The 16,513-nt window shown below is 38.2% G+C and overlaps 1 protein-coding gene across 1 annotated transcript; it reads right to left on the bottom strand.

Moving 5' to 3' along the window:
* Positions 1 to 12,748: 12,748 nt before the first annotated feature.
* LOC128505246 (oocyte zinc finger protein XlCOF6.1-like) lies at positions 12,749 to 15,600 on the bottom strand. Its single transcript, XM_053475556.1, has 3 exons — positions 15,561 to 15,600; positions 14,444 to 14,544; positions 12,749 to 13,979 (listed from the first exon to the last, which is right to left on the bottom strand). The coding sequence occupies exons 1-3, from the start codon at positions 15,581 to 15,583 to the stop codon at positions 12,874 to 12,876; spliced, it is 1,230 nt and encodes a 409-aa protein (XP_053331531.1). The 5' UTR covers positions 15,584 to 15,600; the 3' UTR covers positions 12,749 to 12,873.
* Between the last annotated feature and the right edge of the window lie 913 nt (positions 15,601 to 16,513).

Raw genomic sequence — 16,513 nt, 5'->3', positions numbered from 1 at the left:
CAACCACTTTGGATTACTTTAATATGCCTTCTCCAGAGGGGGGGGGGGCACTTACCTGAGCTAGAAGCTGCAGCTCTGCAGCTACTGCTGCCCTCCCTCTCAGAGGTCTGACAGTATTAAACCGGCATTTTCTTACCCGTCAAATGTAAAAATTATGAGTTTGCATGACCTTTTTTTAAGTATTGATGTGTATGTATTGTAATTCATATAGCCATAACCCATATTAGTATACCATATTAGTATGCCTTGTTATATTTATATATATATATATATACATATTTATTTATTTGTCTTTGTTTATGATAAATTTTGCATTTTATAGCAAGCCCAGTTAAGCTTTTTCGGACTACGGGTTGTCCTTAAACCCATCAATGCATTCTGAGTCCGTACATGTCGTGAAGGGGTTAATATGCAGCGATCAAGCTCTAGGGCTGCTATGTTTGTATGTTTTGTATGTTTGTAAGTTTCTTCAAAATTGGATGGTAAAAGATTACATTCTGTATACAAACCGCAAAATGTTCTCGATAATTAAATATTGTTCCACTTTCGTTGTAATATTATTGTTGGCCCGCTAACGGAACACTCGATGAGGAACACCGGGTGCATAGCGAAGCATGCATAAAGTATATTTACCTCGTATAGCAGGCTTTGTTTGCAAAGGGGTTTTTAAAAGTTCACAGAGATAACATTCATTAAGAGAAGCCATGTGAAAATGGACACTTTGTCCTCTCTTCTCTTGAAGGCATGTCAAGTTTATATATACATAGTCCAGCGATTGTGCCTCATCCAATGATCTAGTGGAGAAAATATATATATCGCATGTGATATATTAAAACTATAAAAATGCTATAAGTGGCTCATAGCAGATAAAGTCAAACACTCAGGGGTATCTCAAACGTTATCCATGCGGAATGGAAAGCTTGGTAGATGACATTATTATTGAGCGTGAGCTCTGCTGGCTGGGCTCAGTCCATCTAGTTAAAATGATAAGCGTGAAGACCTAAGCCAAGCCATGGAGATGGCCATACACATGAACTACTTAGGCACATTGGATAGCTGCCTATGGCCTGCGGCCAAACTGATTATATGGCTCTGGCAGAACCTTTATCTCAACCTTTGTTTAAAGGAGTCTTTGGCCAAGCCATCTAAGCATGGTCTTCGTGAAGTCTTCGTGAAGTCTATGGCTTCTGTTTCAGTTGTGTGTCTAAGCTGCCCTTCCCGTCCTTGGTTTGTCTCTAACCTCAGATGCTAGCAAGGGTTGGGAAGGCAGCCTTTTAGCCTATACAGTGTTTGTTAACCACAAGTGCAACCTTGAACCTCTTAAACGTTGTCTAAATTCTAGGCCCTGTTGTGTCACCTAAGGGTGGTTTTCTAGTTGTAACGCCTAAAAGAACCTGGTGGTTCAATTCTTGAGGAATAATGGGTCATGTGATGAAGATGCTATTGGGTCAGCCTTTCTGCACCTGTCCTCATATACGCGTGACAAGGATACATGTTTCACAGGGAGGGTGATTGTCTAGGTATTCAACAAACTAAAATAAGTAAATTGCTCGTGGTGCTTACTTTTGTTGTTGAATTACGAATCTAGAACTATAAATAGTCTAATTTAGAACCATTTTTTTCTAGAAAGGTAGAGGACATTACAGAGCGGAATGTCAGGCATTTGAGACATTGTTTTACTAGATGGCTAGAAATCTTAGGACCATCCCTACTATAGATATGATATAAGTTGCAAATATGGCTTCCAAGTCTCATAGAATTTTTTGCATCGCATGGCAGATCAGAGAGCACTGTGGGCACAACTGGACAGCCCATTTTTTCCCAAACTTTAGGGATGTATACCTTTCGATGATACGTTGTGCTGTTGAAATAATGACCCAAAGGTCTCCGAATAAATGGAAAGCAAAAGTCCTCAGGTGGCAACGTGTTGGAATGACAAATTGTATCATTTTAGAGTTTTCATCTATTTTTGGATTATAATAGCTGATATAAAGGGATATGAGGTGGTGTTCCTGTTTGGTCAGAGCAACCAGTAATGGAGATATGGAGGTAAAGACCTCATAACGTCACGCGATGAGAAAGATACAATGGGGGTCTTGTACCAGCACTAAACTCCATAGTGTAAACGGGCTGGTTACAAAGTAGGCCAAGACCACCCAACCCACCCATTGAGCTGTAGCCCATGGAGAGCCTGTATTATTTTAATAAATTATTCACACACTCAGCATTGCTATAGGTTATTCTTTATGTAAAAATGGTGGTTTGTGTAACATAAACTGATGTCTATGAACATATGCATGAAAAATGTTACATTGTTTTCATTTTGATTTATTTGCCATGGAATATGTGTTTGTTTGACCATTTTATAACCATACACATAATATTAGCGTGAGCTGAGCAGGATTTAGCATCCTTTAGTATAACGGCTTAGATCCTTCCCCTTACAGTGTTTTCTCCAAGAACCCCTAAAAAAAAAAACAGGAAATAAGATAAGTAAATTTACCAGCAAGATCGTATTTATACTGTATGAATCTCTAAATATTGCCCCCAATCTGAGTGAAACTTAAATGATAGAGGGATAAAAAGATCCGAAATGGGGGCATATGACTACCATCAGTCCCCTTGATGGATGTAGTATGGATGCTACATGAATCGGGATTATTTCTGGACTTACCAGACCGCCATCCCTTTTGGACCTCTTGCAATTTTCATAGCACACTTAATGTCATTGGTGAGGTCATCGTCCATAAGAGCTACGAAATGGAATCATAACAGTGATAAAAACTCAGCACCAGGAATTCATTACCTTGAGTCTATCCATATAAGCTTTAAAGAACACAATGGAGACATCAAGTTATCTTTTAAACAGTATCACTAAACAAAGTGCTCAAAGGGTAAACTAATCAGAGAGGCTGATGGAGGGGAAGAATACGACAGGACGTGTAATTTTACTTACTATGTCTTATGTCTTATTTACTAGTGTATGGGCAGACAAATGGTTCTTATCTGTCATCAAATGTTCTATGTTACAGTCAATGCAGGGTCATCTGTTTGTGATGACTGTTGACCAGTGGAAACCATGGAAAGACATAAGAGGTTCTCCAAATATCTTTCTGTTCTATACATGAAACCTATGTGCTTACAGATGCTAAATATGTGTGATAAACCCAAAATTATCTGTGTGTCTTATCTTCTCAAGATCTATGTGATCTCTCCCCTATTGTTAAGTAGCACAGGCTGCCTTTGTAAGGGTCGGCGAGGAGAAGGAAGAGAACTTCAAGGTAGGACATTGATTAGCTAATGATTAGGTGACCCTGAAAATATCTCCAGAAATGTTACACCAAATACCAAAAAAGGGTGATTTTAATTAGTAGAGATATTTATGCTAAAACTACATGCTTTGGACACCTGAGATGATGTAAACATTGGTGGTACCAGTGGTCTATACTCGATACTATATGAAAAGAGTATTATGCAATGATGCATTCTTACCAGAACATTTTACTTTACATCTATTTTGACTTCCTTGGGTTTTCCCATCTTTGCACCATAATTTACTGTTGATCTGAAGTATTCCATAATCACAACTGACGGTATTATTCTTCAGCGCTCTGGTGTTAAAGTTACTTGCATGCTTAATGAGACAGATCCCTTTAAAAATAAAAATAAAATAAGAGATTGTTTTTGGAACAATGACTACTATTTGTATTCAAATATATGGATTATATTATGTTAAAAAAAAATATTGAAAAACAAAATAAGAAATATGAAAACATAAAATCAGTATTAGTCCTAAAAAAAAGTTATTATCCTTCAAATAAATATAGTTCATATATTCCCTTTCTTTGGCTAAAAGCTGACCTGTTTACTTGTTTATAGTCACCAAATTAAATTGCAATGTTTCGAAGACCTCCCAAATGTTCATTACTAGATACACTGATTGGGCAAGTATAAAAATAATGTAATTGTTATTGAAATATGAAAAAATCTCTATACAGAGAATGTATTGGAAGTTCTCATTCTCTGTTAAAATTAGGAGAATTTATAGCAAGGTGGGGGCTACGTGTTTCCTTTAACTAAGCTGGTCCACATTGAGAGATGAAGGTCCTCAAATGCAGCTTCCCTTATGATAGAGGTTGGTGAAGGACTTAACTGAGAGTGGCTCTCCAAGCCGGCACAGGAGCCAAGCTGGTATACCTCCAGAGATACAGGTCCTTGTCCTTTTAGACATATGTGTTGACTCAGAGAGAAAGGGAAAACACTTATGTTCCTCTCCTACCAGGCCTTCTGGCTTTCCTTACTTGTGTTGAGAGCTAGAGTTGAGCCCCATGAAGTCTAAGTCCTCTATCTCAAGTCTCCAACAAGCTATTCTACAAATACTGGTGTGAGGGTAACAGAGTCCCTGGATTTCCACTGGTATGTGAGAACATGTTTCCTCTACAACATACAAAACTAGCTTAGTGAGGACCTAGTGAACAATATACACGCACATGATGAGACACTTCATCACCTTACAAAGTATACAAGAAATGGAAACTCTATGGACAAAAACACTATGCATAAGAAAATGACATTCTATGCTAATAAATGAAATACTACAATACTACGTACAGTTAGCAAGGCCAAATCCTCGAAATTTGTCCAATCCATTTGCCTTAAGAATTTTGAGCAGCTCACATTGCTTGGAAGCTTCGTCTTCAGTTTCAGACGGCTTGTAGCTGTTTTTATTACGTTTTGGTTCATTTGAAGAATGTTTTTTCTTCCCTTTTGTTTGTTGCTGGCTGTGCCTTGTCTTTTCAATAGGCGCATAACTTTTTGAACCATTTGGAGGATGGTGGTATCTATCCTTTGAGCTTCTTGTGACCGTTTTTGTAGAATCATCATCTGTTTGCACGTGTTCAGAATTGTATGGATTGGTTGGGGGATCTGAGGGACTCTGTTTAACAGGTTCTACATGCCCATAGCTGTTTGAATGAACTGGATACTTAGAGTTCCCCATGTCTTCTCCTGACAGTCCAATGTTATTTGGCTCAGTAAAAATGACCTTGGGCCTCTCTGTAATCATTTCAGATGGTCCATAACCACCTGATTTTATCGGGAACCTATTGTTTGTTTCTGTAACATGTACTATTGCTTCATAACTATTATCTGATGGAATCTTGGTGATAGCCCCCATAACTCCCTGTGTTAATTTACTCTTAGTCTTTGTGGTAGCATACCCGGGACTTTCTAAACCTGTTGGCATCGCATTGTCATTTTCTGTCACTCTTGCTACTGATCCATAACTGTTTGGGAACCTGTCAATGCCTTGTTCTGTTTGTTTTTGATTGTTTGGCACATTGTAACTCGGTGTAACAGTGTCAACAGACTGATAAATCCTTGAATCTGTTGGGATCGCATTGTAATTTTCTGTAACTCTTACTACTGATCCATAACTGTTTGGAAACCTTTCAATCTCATTGTAACTCTCTTTACCCTGTTCTGTCGGTCCTTGATTGCTCGGGACAGTAATAAACTCCCCATAACTCTGCGTAACTGTGTCAATGGACCCGTAACAGTCTAAATCTATTGAAACCTCATCGTATGTTTCTGTAACACTTTCTGCTGATTCATAACTGCTCTCTTCCATAATGCTTTCTGTAGATTCATAACTATTTGAATCACTTGTAAATTTACTATATCCCACTGTGGTGGTTTCTATGGATCCATAGTTGTTTGGATCACTTCCCATCCCGTTGTGACTCTCTGTGCCTTGTTCTATTTGTTCTTGATTGTTTGGCACAGTAACAAACTCACTATTACTATTTGTAACTGTGTTAATAGACCCATAACTGTCTGAATCTCTTGGGATCTCATTGTAAGCTTCAGTAACTCTTACTACTGATCCATAACTGTTTGGATAACGTTCAATCTCATTGTCACTCTCTGAGCCTTGTTCTGTTGGTTCTTGATTGCTTGGGACAGTTATAAATTCACTATAGCTCTCTGTAACTGTGTCAGTGGACCCGTAACTCCCTGAATCCATTGGGATCACATTGTATGTTTCAGTAACAGATACTACTGATCCATAACTGTTATCAATAGGGATCTGATTGGCAGCTTCCATAATGCCTGCTGTTGATTTGTAACTGCTTGACTCCTTTGTAGATTGACTATAATCTGCTGTAGTCATTTCTATGGATCCATAATTGTTTGGATCACTTCCCATCCCGTTGTGACTGTCTGTGCCTTGTTCTATTTGTTCTTGATTGTTTGGCACAGTAACAAACTCACTGTAACTACTTGTAACTGTGTTAATAGACCCGTAACTCCCTGAATCCATTGGGATCTCATTGTAAGCTTCAGTAACTCTTACTACTGATCCATAACTGTTTGGATAACGCTCAATCTCATTGACACTCTCTGAGCCGTGTTCTGTTGGTTCTTGATTGCTCGGGACAGTTATAAATTCACTATTGCCCTCTGTAACTGTGTCAATAGACCCGTAACTCCCTGAATCCATTGGGATCACATTGTATGTTTCAGTAACACTTACTACTGATCCATAACTGTTATCGATAGGGATCTGACTGGCAGCTTCCATAATGCCTGCTGTTGATTTGTAACTGCTTGACTCCTTTGTAGATTGACTATAATCTGCTGTAGTCATTTCTATGGATCCATAATTGTTTGGATCACTTCCCATCCCGTTGTGACTGTCTGTGCCTTGTTCTATTTGTTCTTGATTGTTTGGCAAAGTAACAAACTCACTATTACTATTTGTAACTGTGTTAATAGACCCATAACTGTCTGAATCTCTTTGGATCTCATTGTAAGCTTCAGTAACTCTTACTACTGATCCATAACTGTTTTGATAACGTTCAATCTCATTGTCACTCTCTGAGCCGTGTTCTGTTGGTTCTTGATTGCTCGGGACAGTAATAAATTCACTATTGCTCCCTCTAACTGTGTCAGTGGACCCGTAACTCCCTGAATCCATTGGGATCATATTGTATGTTTCAGTAACTCTTACTACTGATCCATAACTGTTATCAATAGGGATCTTACTGGCAGCTTCTATAATGCCTTCTGTTGATTTGTAACTGCTTGACTCCTTTGTAGATTGACTATAATCTGCTGTAGTCATTTCTATGGATCCATAATTGTTTGGATCACTTCCCATCCCGTTGTGACTGTCTGTGCCTTGTTCTATTTGTTCTTGATTGTTTGGCACAGTAACAAACTCACTATAACTACTTGTAACTGTGTTAATAGACCCATAACTGCCTGAATCTGCTGGGATCTCATTGTAAGCTTCAGTAACTCTTACTACTGATCCATAACTGTTTGGATAACGTTCAATCTCATTGACACTCTCTGAGCTTTGTTCTGTTGGTTCTTGATTGCTAGGGACAGTAATAAATTCACTATTGCTCTCTGTAACTGTGTCAATAGACCCGTAACTTCCTGAATCCATTGGGATCACATTGTATGTTTGAGTAACACTTACTACTGATCCATAACTGTTATCGATAGGGATCTTACTGGCAGCTTCCATAATGCCTTCTGTTGATTTGTAACTGCTTGACTCCTTTGTAGATTGACTATAATCTGCTGTAGTCATTTCTATGGATCCATAATTGTTTGGATCACTTCCCATCCCGTTGTGACTCTCTGTGCCTTGTTCTATTTGTTCTTGATTGTTTGGCACAGTAACAAACTCACCATAACTATTTGTAACTGTGTTAATAGACCCATTACTGTCTGAATCTCTTGGGATCTCATTGTAAGCTTCGGTAACTCTTACTACTGATCCATAACTGTTTGGATAACGTTCAATCTCATTGACACTCTCTGAGCTTTGTTCTGTTGGTTCTTGATTGCTCGGGACAGTAATAAATTCACTATTGCTCTCTGTAACTGTGTCAATGGACCCGTAACTCCCTGAATCCATTGGGATCATATTGTATCTTTCAGTAACACTTACTACTGATCCATAACTGTTATCAATAATCCTTTCTGTCCTTTCATAATTGCGTGAATCCATTGGAAATTGACTATAATCTGCAGTAGTGGTTTCTATGGATCCATAATTGTTTGGATCACTTCCCATCCCGTTGTAACTAACAGTTTCTTGTTCTGTTGGTTCTTGATTGTTTGGCGCGGTAACTAGCTCATTGTAGCTAATTGTTTCATTAACACCTACTACCGATTCATAACTGTTATGAATAGGGATCTCTGTCGATTCAACACTGATTGAATCGGTTACTGCTTCACTCGTCCACTTATTATTTGGATCTCTTTGGGACTGGCTGGAATTCCCTGTTGCTAGTGAAGCATAACTGTTGGCGTCTGATGGAAATGGGCCATATGCTTTTGTAACTGTCGGTAATGGTTCGTAAATGTTGGAGGGATTTGTGACTTCGCTATAAGTCTCTGTGACTCTTTCTGTTGAGTACTCTCTGATGTCCTGTGTAACGAGCTGTATGGGTCCATTATTATTTGAATGGGTTAATTCTTCTGATGGTTCAACATCATTTACTTTGGTTGGGTACTCAGTATAACCCTCTGTAACTGCTCTACCATTTTCTAGATCTTCTTTCTCTGTAACGTGAATGTTTGAATCAGTCAACTGATTATAACTATTTTCTGGCTTGTCTGTAGAAACCTCGTGTGTCATAAAGAAATTCTGGCTTTCAGTAACTGGTTGTTTTTCTGTTACAAAATCCGTTGGGCTTTTTGGTTCAGTATTATACCTATCATAATTGTAACAATGTGACCTGATGACAAGGCATGCGAATAAAATAATGAAAAGCTTCATGTCTTGGTGCGGGCTTGACAGGGTTCCAAATAACAACTCTATATACACAAAAAAGAAAAGAAATAAAACAAATCTAAATAAAAAAAACTCTAATGATGTATAAGATTGCAATTTGCATTGAAAAGAAGAAAATAAAGAACAAATAATTCTAAGGCCAGTATAAAAAAAATACATGTTTATGTTTTATATTGTATATTAATTACATTATATCAGACTAATAGCATTAGATCAATTTCGAGAAGTAAGAAGTCCCAGAAATGTATTCTTTTATTCCAACCATTTATGTTCTGATGTAATTATCAAGACACAAGATGATCTGGTTGTGATGTCATAGCCCGGTGTTCCCCATGTCACTGCTGAGGAAACATGGGGGTTCCTCTACGTTAGACCACCAGGGACCAACCACCCAGATTTTGATATTTGTGATGAGATAACCTTCTGGGAAATCTGATAAAGTGTATACTGTGTCGGCGCTCGTATCTACCACCCTCTCGGCCAAGTAAGTAAAAGTCTTTACTGTCAAAATTTACCCCAATAACCTTTGAGTAACACCTTTACCAGCAATAACCTTTTTATATGGCAACAGATCATACATATCCTACAGACATTTAGCTAATGACATGACTATAATCATTACCTAGCTGCCTGATAACCTCTCCACAGGACAGTAAATTGTCATCACAATCAGATTCAATCTTAATATGTTTAAAAATAATTCTGAATATTACCTTATCTCTAAGGAAAACGGATACAGTCGTCTTTGTCCAAGAGAAGCCGGCGTTCTAAGTGCTTATTGGAGCTCTTTGATTTTAATCCTTTAAGTTTCATCACTAATGACATTTAGGGGGTTTGGACTGACTTTATATAGGATTCTTTCTGGCATTTTTTTATTCTGCAAATAATGATTGTAGGATGGGCAGCATATTTGGCGAACCTGAGGCGCGTTCACCAAGTGCAACCTTTTACAATGTAAAATAGTTTGTTGATTCAGTACAAAAGCCAACAAAAGGTTTCATTCAGGATGACTTTTTTATATATAATCCTGTGTGTGTGACCAATGCACGTTTTATGGATAGAGAAGTGGTGGACTTTAGAATTTTGGAAGATGATTTTTCATTTAGGAAAAACAAAAACGGAACGTAATGAGACAAAGAAAAAGTAAAATGCACTACAATAGAGGTAACCAAATCCTAAATATTTGGGTAAATAACCATCTGAACAATTCCTCTGAAACGCTTTCCATGTAAGATGTATAAATATGGTGGACATTGGCATGACACAACACTAAAGCTTCAGGGTTTCTCAACCTGTGACACATGCATCTCTTGGTTTGCTTCTCGGAGCCCAAGGGAACATTCCAAACTATTTTAATATTAATAAGTGATCACTGGTTTCAGCCATAATAGACCTTTCTCGATAAGCAGCATTTGACTTGTTTGTGTAACTTTAGGAGTTTAGGAGTAGGGTACCTGGGAACCTTGGCTGGACTGACCAGGTGCTAGGGCTTTTGGTTGGACAAATCGAATACTGTGGTACACTGTTGTACAAATCAGGTTCTAGGACAGTTGGTTGAAGACATAAGGTTCTAGGGGTACAAAGCTGAAAAATGGGTATTTCTTTAGACAACTTAGGTACTAGGTTGGACAAAGAGGGCATTAGAGTTACTAGGGTTACGTATAAGGACAAATCTGGTATTATGGGTACATGGATGGACATATCAAGTCCTAGGTATCTCCAAGTATCTGCAAACATCAGGTACTAGGGGTACCTGGTTTTCAAAATCAGGTACTAGAGGTACTTGGGTTTGACCAAACAGTTTCTAGAGGAACAGCGCGTTCTAGGGGTTGCTTGGTTGGAGAAATAAGGTATTAAGCATATTTTGAAAAAAAGCTGAGGAGCACTAACACAGTTCACTTAATTCAGTATGTTGATGGTTGTTAGAGAAGAATATGACAGGTGTTTGTTTATATAGATAATTAAATAAATGTTATCGCAATAAACTAAGGAAATATCACACGCGATTTATCTACTTGTTAAAGAATGAACACTGTAAAGGTCATTCAATGGTGAATGTCAGATTTTAACACTTTGATGTTACGGATTTTATTATATTCCAACACACATGCTACACATTTTAAATAAAAAAAAGATATAAGTCCTCACCAGGCACCAAAGGAACACAGGGTGTTTTATGGGAAACATTCTTCAGAGGACCAATGGTCCATCCCTTAAATCAATATTAATAAGCTCTAAAAGCACAGCTACAAAACGTCACAGGAGTCCTAACACAGTCAGTGTACATCATGGTGACCAAGGTGAGTTTTTCTCAGATTAACTTGAAATCCAATCTGGCAACCAAATCCTTTTTCCTGCTTCAGTTGTGACGCCATTTTGAATTTTGGATGGGTTTTTGATATGGAATATCTTGATTTTTTTTTTCAATCATATTAACTATGCATTTTTTGTAATAGTTGGGGAAGGTAAGTTTCAATTTCTTGAAGCCATGTCACACAATATTCCACCCTCTTGAACACTGTTAAGGGTGAGAACATTATTATTACTATTATTATTATTTTATTAAAAATCAGAAAGGAGCCAAAAATTACATTACAAATGAATGTCAATTTAAATATAATGACAATATATAAAAGCTCAGGGTTTTGTAATATAAAACTGTGTTACAAACATCAACATACATCCTACCCTCCTAATACTAACCTGCATCCTGAAGAAACCATCGTTCCTCCCTTGGCTTCACCCTCGCTACAATCAAATCATCTTCACCCAAGCAGTTCCTCTACTTACACCTCATTCATCCGCAACCTCAGCTAGAGCAGGGCCCTCTTCTCCTTCTGTACTAGCATGTGTTAACATGTATAAATCTTATCGTCAAATGCTATTTTTTATTTACACTGTTCCCTACTGATGGGATCTGTTGACACTCTTTAAATGCAATGCATAAAGTTATTTCCTGCTGTTTCTATACACCTTATTGGGGCTTTTAGGGCTGTAGAACCTTGTGATACCCTCATACCCAGCCAACATTCTGAGCTCCCAGAAAGGAGAGGCATCAAGGGAGAACTGCTGCAACGATTTGGGGAGGAAAGACGGACATTTTCGATTCGACATAGTTCATCAGATTTTACATTGTGTGAAAATGAAATCGTACTCAATATAAAACCATAACTCCTCACCAGGGACATTTGACCCCCAAACTTCTAAAGGTACCATTTCATATATGTGCGCAAGCCAATATGCATTAGTTTAGGGGTTCAACACAGGGCTACAAATCAGACTGTTTGTGCAAAGTACCCTATTCTTTTCAGATTCCTCCCGGACTATTAAAAATCATCAGCTGGCTTCCATTCTGTTTGGAAACGCAACAAAATATAATAGATATGTCTTTAAAAAGAATAAGCTTGGATTTCAGATTTTTTAACACTGTTTTCTTTTTCCGAGGGTTGCTATAAAGCTATCTTTTCTAGGCTGTCAACCCATCTTAAGGAATCTGTAGCAGTAGGATTTAAAGGACACCTGTAGTGGGAAAAATTGCATCGGCTTCAACCAAAGATATGCAATCCTGTCTGTATGTGACTTGCCAATGCCTTGTCAATTGTCGGTCATGCCGGATTGCTTTTAAAGCAAATGCTGACTAGGGTGGGGCAATTAGTTAGAACAGGGGCTGCTTGATAGTGTTGGGGGGGCAGAAGGAGAATAAAAAAAGATAGGAGTGAGAAAGTGGAAGAGAAGAAGAGGAGAAGGAAGAAAGAGAGAGAGAGACGACAAAAGTGCTCATGGGTTCAATGATGGGCACACAGCCTAGTCCAATATAAAAGGTCTTTCCGTTAAATGTGACATGAGATAGACTATGGAACATGTCAAATTGTATACATTGCCACGGAACTGTTAGAATAAAATCCAGGTGGGTTCTCATTCAGGAATAGAAATCTTAGGAATAAATCCAGCACTGCTGTAGCCAACAGGTACCCTTCTTGATGGGGTGAAATGATAAGACGACTACTTCCATATAGTTTATATAGGTCTTAAAATGAACCGTCTCTCATACACTATTTTTATTCAGAGCCTATCTTTACCGTCTTTACCCGCGAGTGGATTTTCACGTGGGTAGTAAGGTGGGCCTTACGGGTAAAACTCTTGCCACATTCAGAGCATGAAAAGGGTCTTTCCCCGGTGTGTGTCGTCTGATGTCTTACAAGATCTCTATTAAGAGCAAACCTCTTATCGCACTTGTTGCATGCATATGGCCTTTCACCAGTGTGGGACCTCTGGTGCACATTAAGGTTTGAATAGCACGTAAATCCTTTTCCACATACAGTGCATACATAGGCCCAATCTCCGGTGTGAGCTGCCTTGTGCTTGACCAGCCTTGAGTTGTCGGCAAAACTCTTGCCACATTCGTCGCATGTAAACGGTTTCTCTCCAGTGTGAGATCGTTTGTGGATCACAAGAGCCGACGTGCAAGAGAACGTTTTCCCGCATTCCACACAGATATAAGGTCTCTCCCCTGTGTGCGTCCTGTTGTGTATAAACAGAGAGGAGTTACTGGTGAAGCTCTTTCCACATTCCCAGCAAATGTATGGCCGCTCTCCTGTGTGAATCCGTATGTGGGTAGAGAGAGTGGCGCTGCTTGTAAAGCTCTTGCCACAATGCGTACACATGTAAGGCCTCTCACCCGTGTGGATCCTCTCATGTATTACAAGGGATGACCTCCTTGCAAAACTTTTCCCACAGTTGGCGCACGAGAAGGGCCTCTCACCAGTGTGGGATCTCTGGTGTATGATAAGATGTGAACTTGATATACAGCTTCTACCACATTCAGTGCAAATATAAGTCTTCTGTACTTTGTATGGTGTAAAATGAATTGTGAACTTGGATATCTCCAAAGAATCTGTGCCGCCTTTCTGGGATTTATACTTGGATTCCTCTGCGGTTTTACGTGCTCTTAGAGTGCTTTTGCGCTTGGTGACTTCATCTTTCTGTTCATCTACAGTTCTCTTGGTTGTGAGATCTAGTTCTGTACCTGAGGTGGAATCTGCAGTGGCTCTGTCTGTCGATTCTCCCTGTTTTCTTGTCTTTCTCCAACGTAATTTACGAAGTGGATATCGAGGAACGTCTTTGTTCATATCTGGTACCAAACATCTACTTGGAGATCCTCCATCTGCTGGACCAAATAAAATATTATGGATTTGTCTAGGTTATCCTAATGAATGTATGCATTTCAAACTGGTGTATGATATTCCTAACTTTTTGGGATCATGACTACAACCAAATTACAAAAAGATATGTAACAAGGGACTCATCAAAGTCCAGGAGAAGAAAAGGAGCACCTTTCACCGAAACAGTCAACAGATAGCTATTCAGAAGCTGAAACTAGGACTCTTGGGCAGCGTTCAGCGGACTGAAGAAAGGTAAAGCAAGTGGAATGCTGAAGGATCATAAGGTAACAATATAGAATCAAACTAAAGGGGCATTAACAAGCACAAAACAATGCTTTCTCTCCACAATGGCATAATGGTGGTTCTACAAAGAAAGCAGGTGACTCAACAAGCAATGCTTAGTGTATACTTCCTTGTTCCATTACCCGATTGTTGCTGCCTGTTGCTCTAGATGATAAATACTAACCTGTGGTGGCATCTGGAACGTCACTGTGAGTTGTGTCTTGGACATTACTTGTACATGGCCCATCATGACTTCCGCTCGTTGGTATAATTTCAGGATCCATGCTGTAAACCGAGTTCATGTAAACAATTAAATGATTTATTTATATGTAATGATAATACTAATACTTGTTTCATATTCTTTTCATTTTTAATAAACATTTCTTTTAAACAGTTACAATTTCCAATGGATCGTAAAAATAAATAAACACACGCACATTGTTTTTCTTTTATATATTAAATGTCCCTGCTCTTTTTGGAATTATGTTTACTGCAGTGACTGATTTCTCTTTTGTTTTATTCATTTTTAATATGTATTAAATTAGACTTTTTATTATTACTGTGAAACATAGCCTACTTTATGTTCATATTATGTATGTATTTCTCTAAGTGTCCAAAAAAAAGAGGAAAAACTGCTATAATATTTATAATGTGGGAAAGTGTGCCACCTAGTGGCATGGCTTTTATTTACAATTTAAAAAATGGTTATTCCAGTGTATTTGGTTATTATATATATATATATATATATATATATATATATATATATATATATATATACTACCAAAACAGTACCCCCTAATTTTGAAACTGTCTGGTAGCTTGACTGTAGTAATATTGTCTCTGTAGAACGCGTAACAGATTTACTACAACATATAATAGATAGAGGACAAATTTCCAAATAACAGTGCCTTTCAATATACTATCTATCAAGATAGAATGAGTAATAAATTAAAAAAGGTGGGAAGGATGATCCTGTCCAAAAAGCTAACAAGCTAATATGCCTCCAGATGATCCAATGGGATGTTAGCACAATAAATCACTTATTTATGAATGGAAGTACCCCCTGATATTTATAGGGTTAAAGGCTGCAATTCTACATCCGACAACTACTGAGCTTGATCTGCAGCTCAGCTATAGCTTTACATTGAGATGGAAGCAGTTCATTATTCCCATATAAACCAGCAGTAACCCCTTATAACTTCTATATCATTCCCTTATCTGCAAATTAAATCAATGGCATCTCAATGAGCCTAGAGAAGGGTTGGCCCCGTTCTTCATAACCCTGATTTCCCAAAGCCTACCTGTTCCCAAACTGTGCGCGCATGCGTGAAAACGATGTCAAACAAGAGAGATAAAAAAGCCTTCAGACACTTTCTGTACCGATTGGCCAGCAACGCCACGAGTCCACGTCGCACTGTATTCTGGGATTTGTAGTTTTCTCCTAAACTCAAATGGTTTTATGAAGTCTGTTTTTGCCTACAAGTCCCAAAGTACTCCAGGTCAATGCTTAGATCCCGAACGTAGGCATAACAGCTGATACAATTTTTTTGTTTGAACTGCAAGCTTTATTAAAATGTAATATATCCGAAACATAATATCTTTAACGTGAACCATATCTGTTCTTCATTGATTGGCCTCGCTTTTACAACACCTTTTGCATCGTGTCTCGTTTCCTTTTAATTTTTGCATTTTGATTGTTCGTGTAATGATCTATGTACTCTATATGTTGACGAATATCGGGTAGTTTTCCTAAAAAGTTTGATGTCGGCTCTCATTGCTTTCAGCTTTGCTATGCAAATACATTAAGTTCTTCTCTTCTGGATCCACTTGAGAGAACGGTCAACTTGGTGGCTTTAGGTATATAGTTACATTGTTGCTATTTTTGACATATCTCCATAAGGCTGAAGAAGGTTTCTCTACTTGACTTGGTTTTGGCTTCTCAAATTATATGGACCTTCTTCTGCAGAAAGTAATTAGAATGTTTCGAAACATCTTCTACAATCCTTTCAACCAAGAAGCCTTCTATAATCTTTTCATCCAACAATCATCTACCCGTAGGGTAAAGGTCCCATGTTCTTGAGTTGCAGTTTCCCTGAATAAATTGTCTACAAGAGGAAACTTTTAGGGGGATATGATTACGCTTTGGATTCCTGAAGTATATGTGAAACGACCACCACAATCGGAGCAATAATTGTCCATGAGCAATTTAGAGATGGGTAATAAGACAATGGGTATCTTGGAGATGTAAAACTCT

The sequence above is a fragment of the Spea bombifrons genome, chromosome 9 (assembly GCF_027358695.1).
Source record: "Spea bombifrons isolate aSpeBom1 chromosome 9, aSpeBom1.2.pri, whole genome shotgun sequence".
NCBI lineage: Eukaryota > Metazoa > Chordata > Amphibia > Anura > Pelobatidae > Spea > Spea bombifrons.
Note: the sequence above shows the minus strand (reverse complement) of the source record. Positions and strands in the feature narration are given on the sequence as shown.

Excerpts from the sequence above, each read along its gene's own strand:
- LOC128505246 (XM_053475556.1), bottom strand. The coding sequence starts at position 15,583 with ATGCGCGCACAGTTTGGGAACAG. Across the intron at positions 14,545-15,560 it reads CGCGCACAGTTTGGGAACAG|CATGGATCCTGAAATTATAC; the intron begins GTAGGCTTTGGG and ends CTCGGTTTACAG. Across the intron at positions 13,980-14,443 it reads CGTTCCAGATGCCACCACAG|ATGGAGGATCTCCAAGTAGA; the intron begins GTTAGTATTTAT and ends TTGGTCCAGCAG.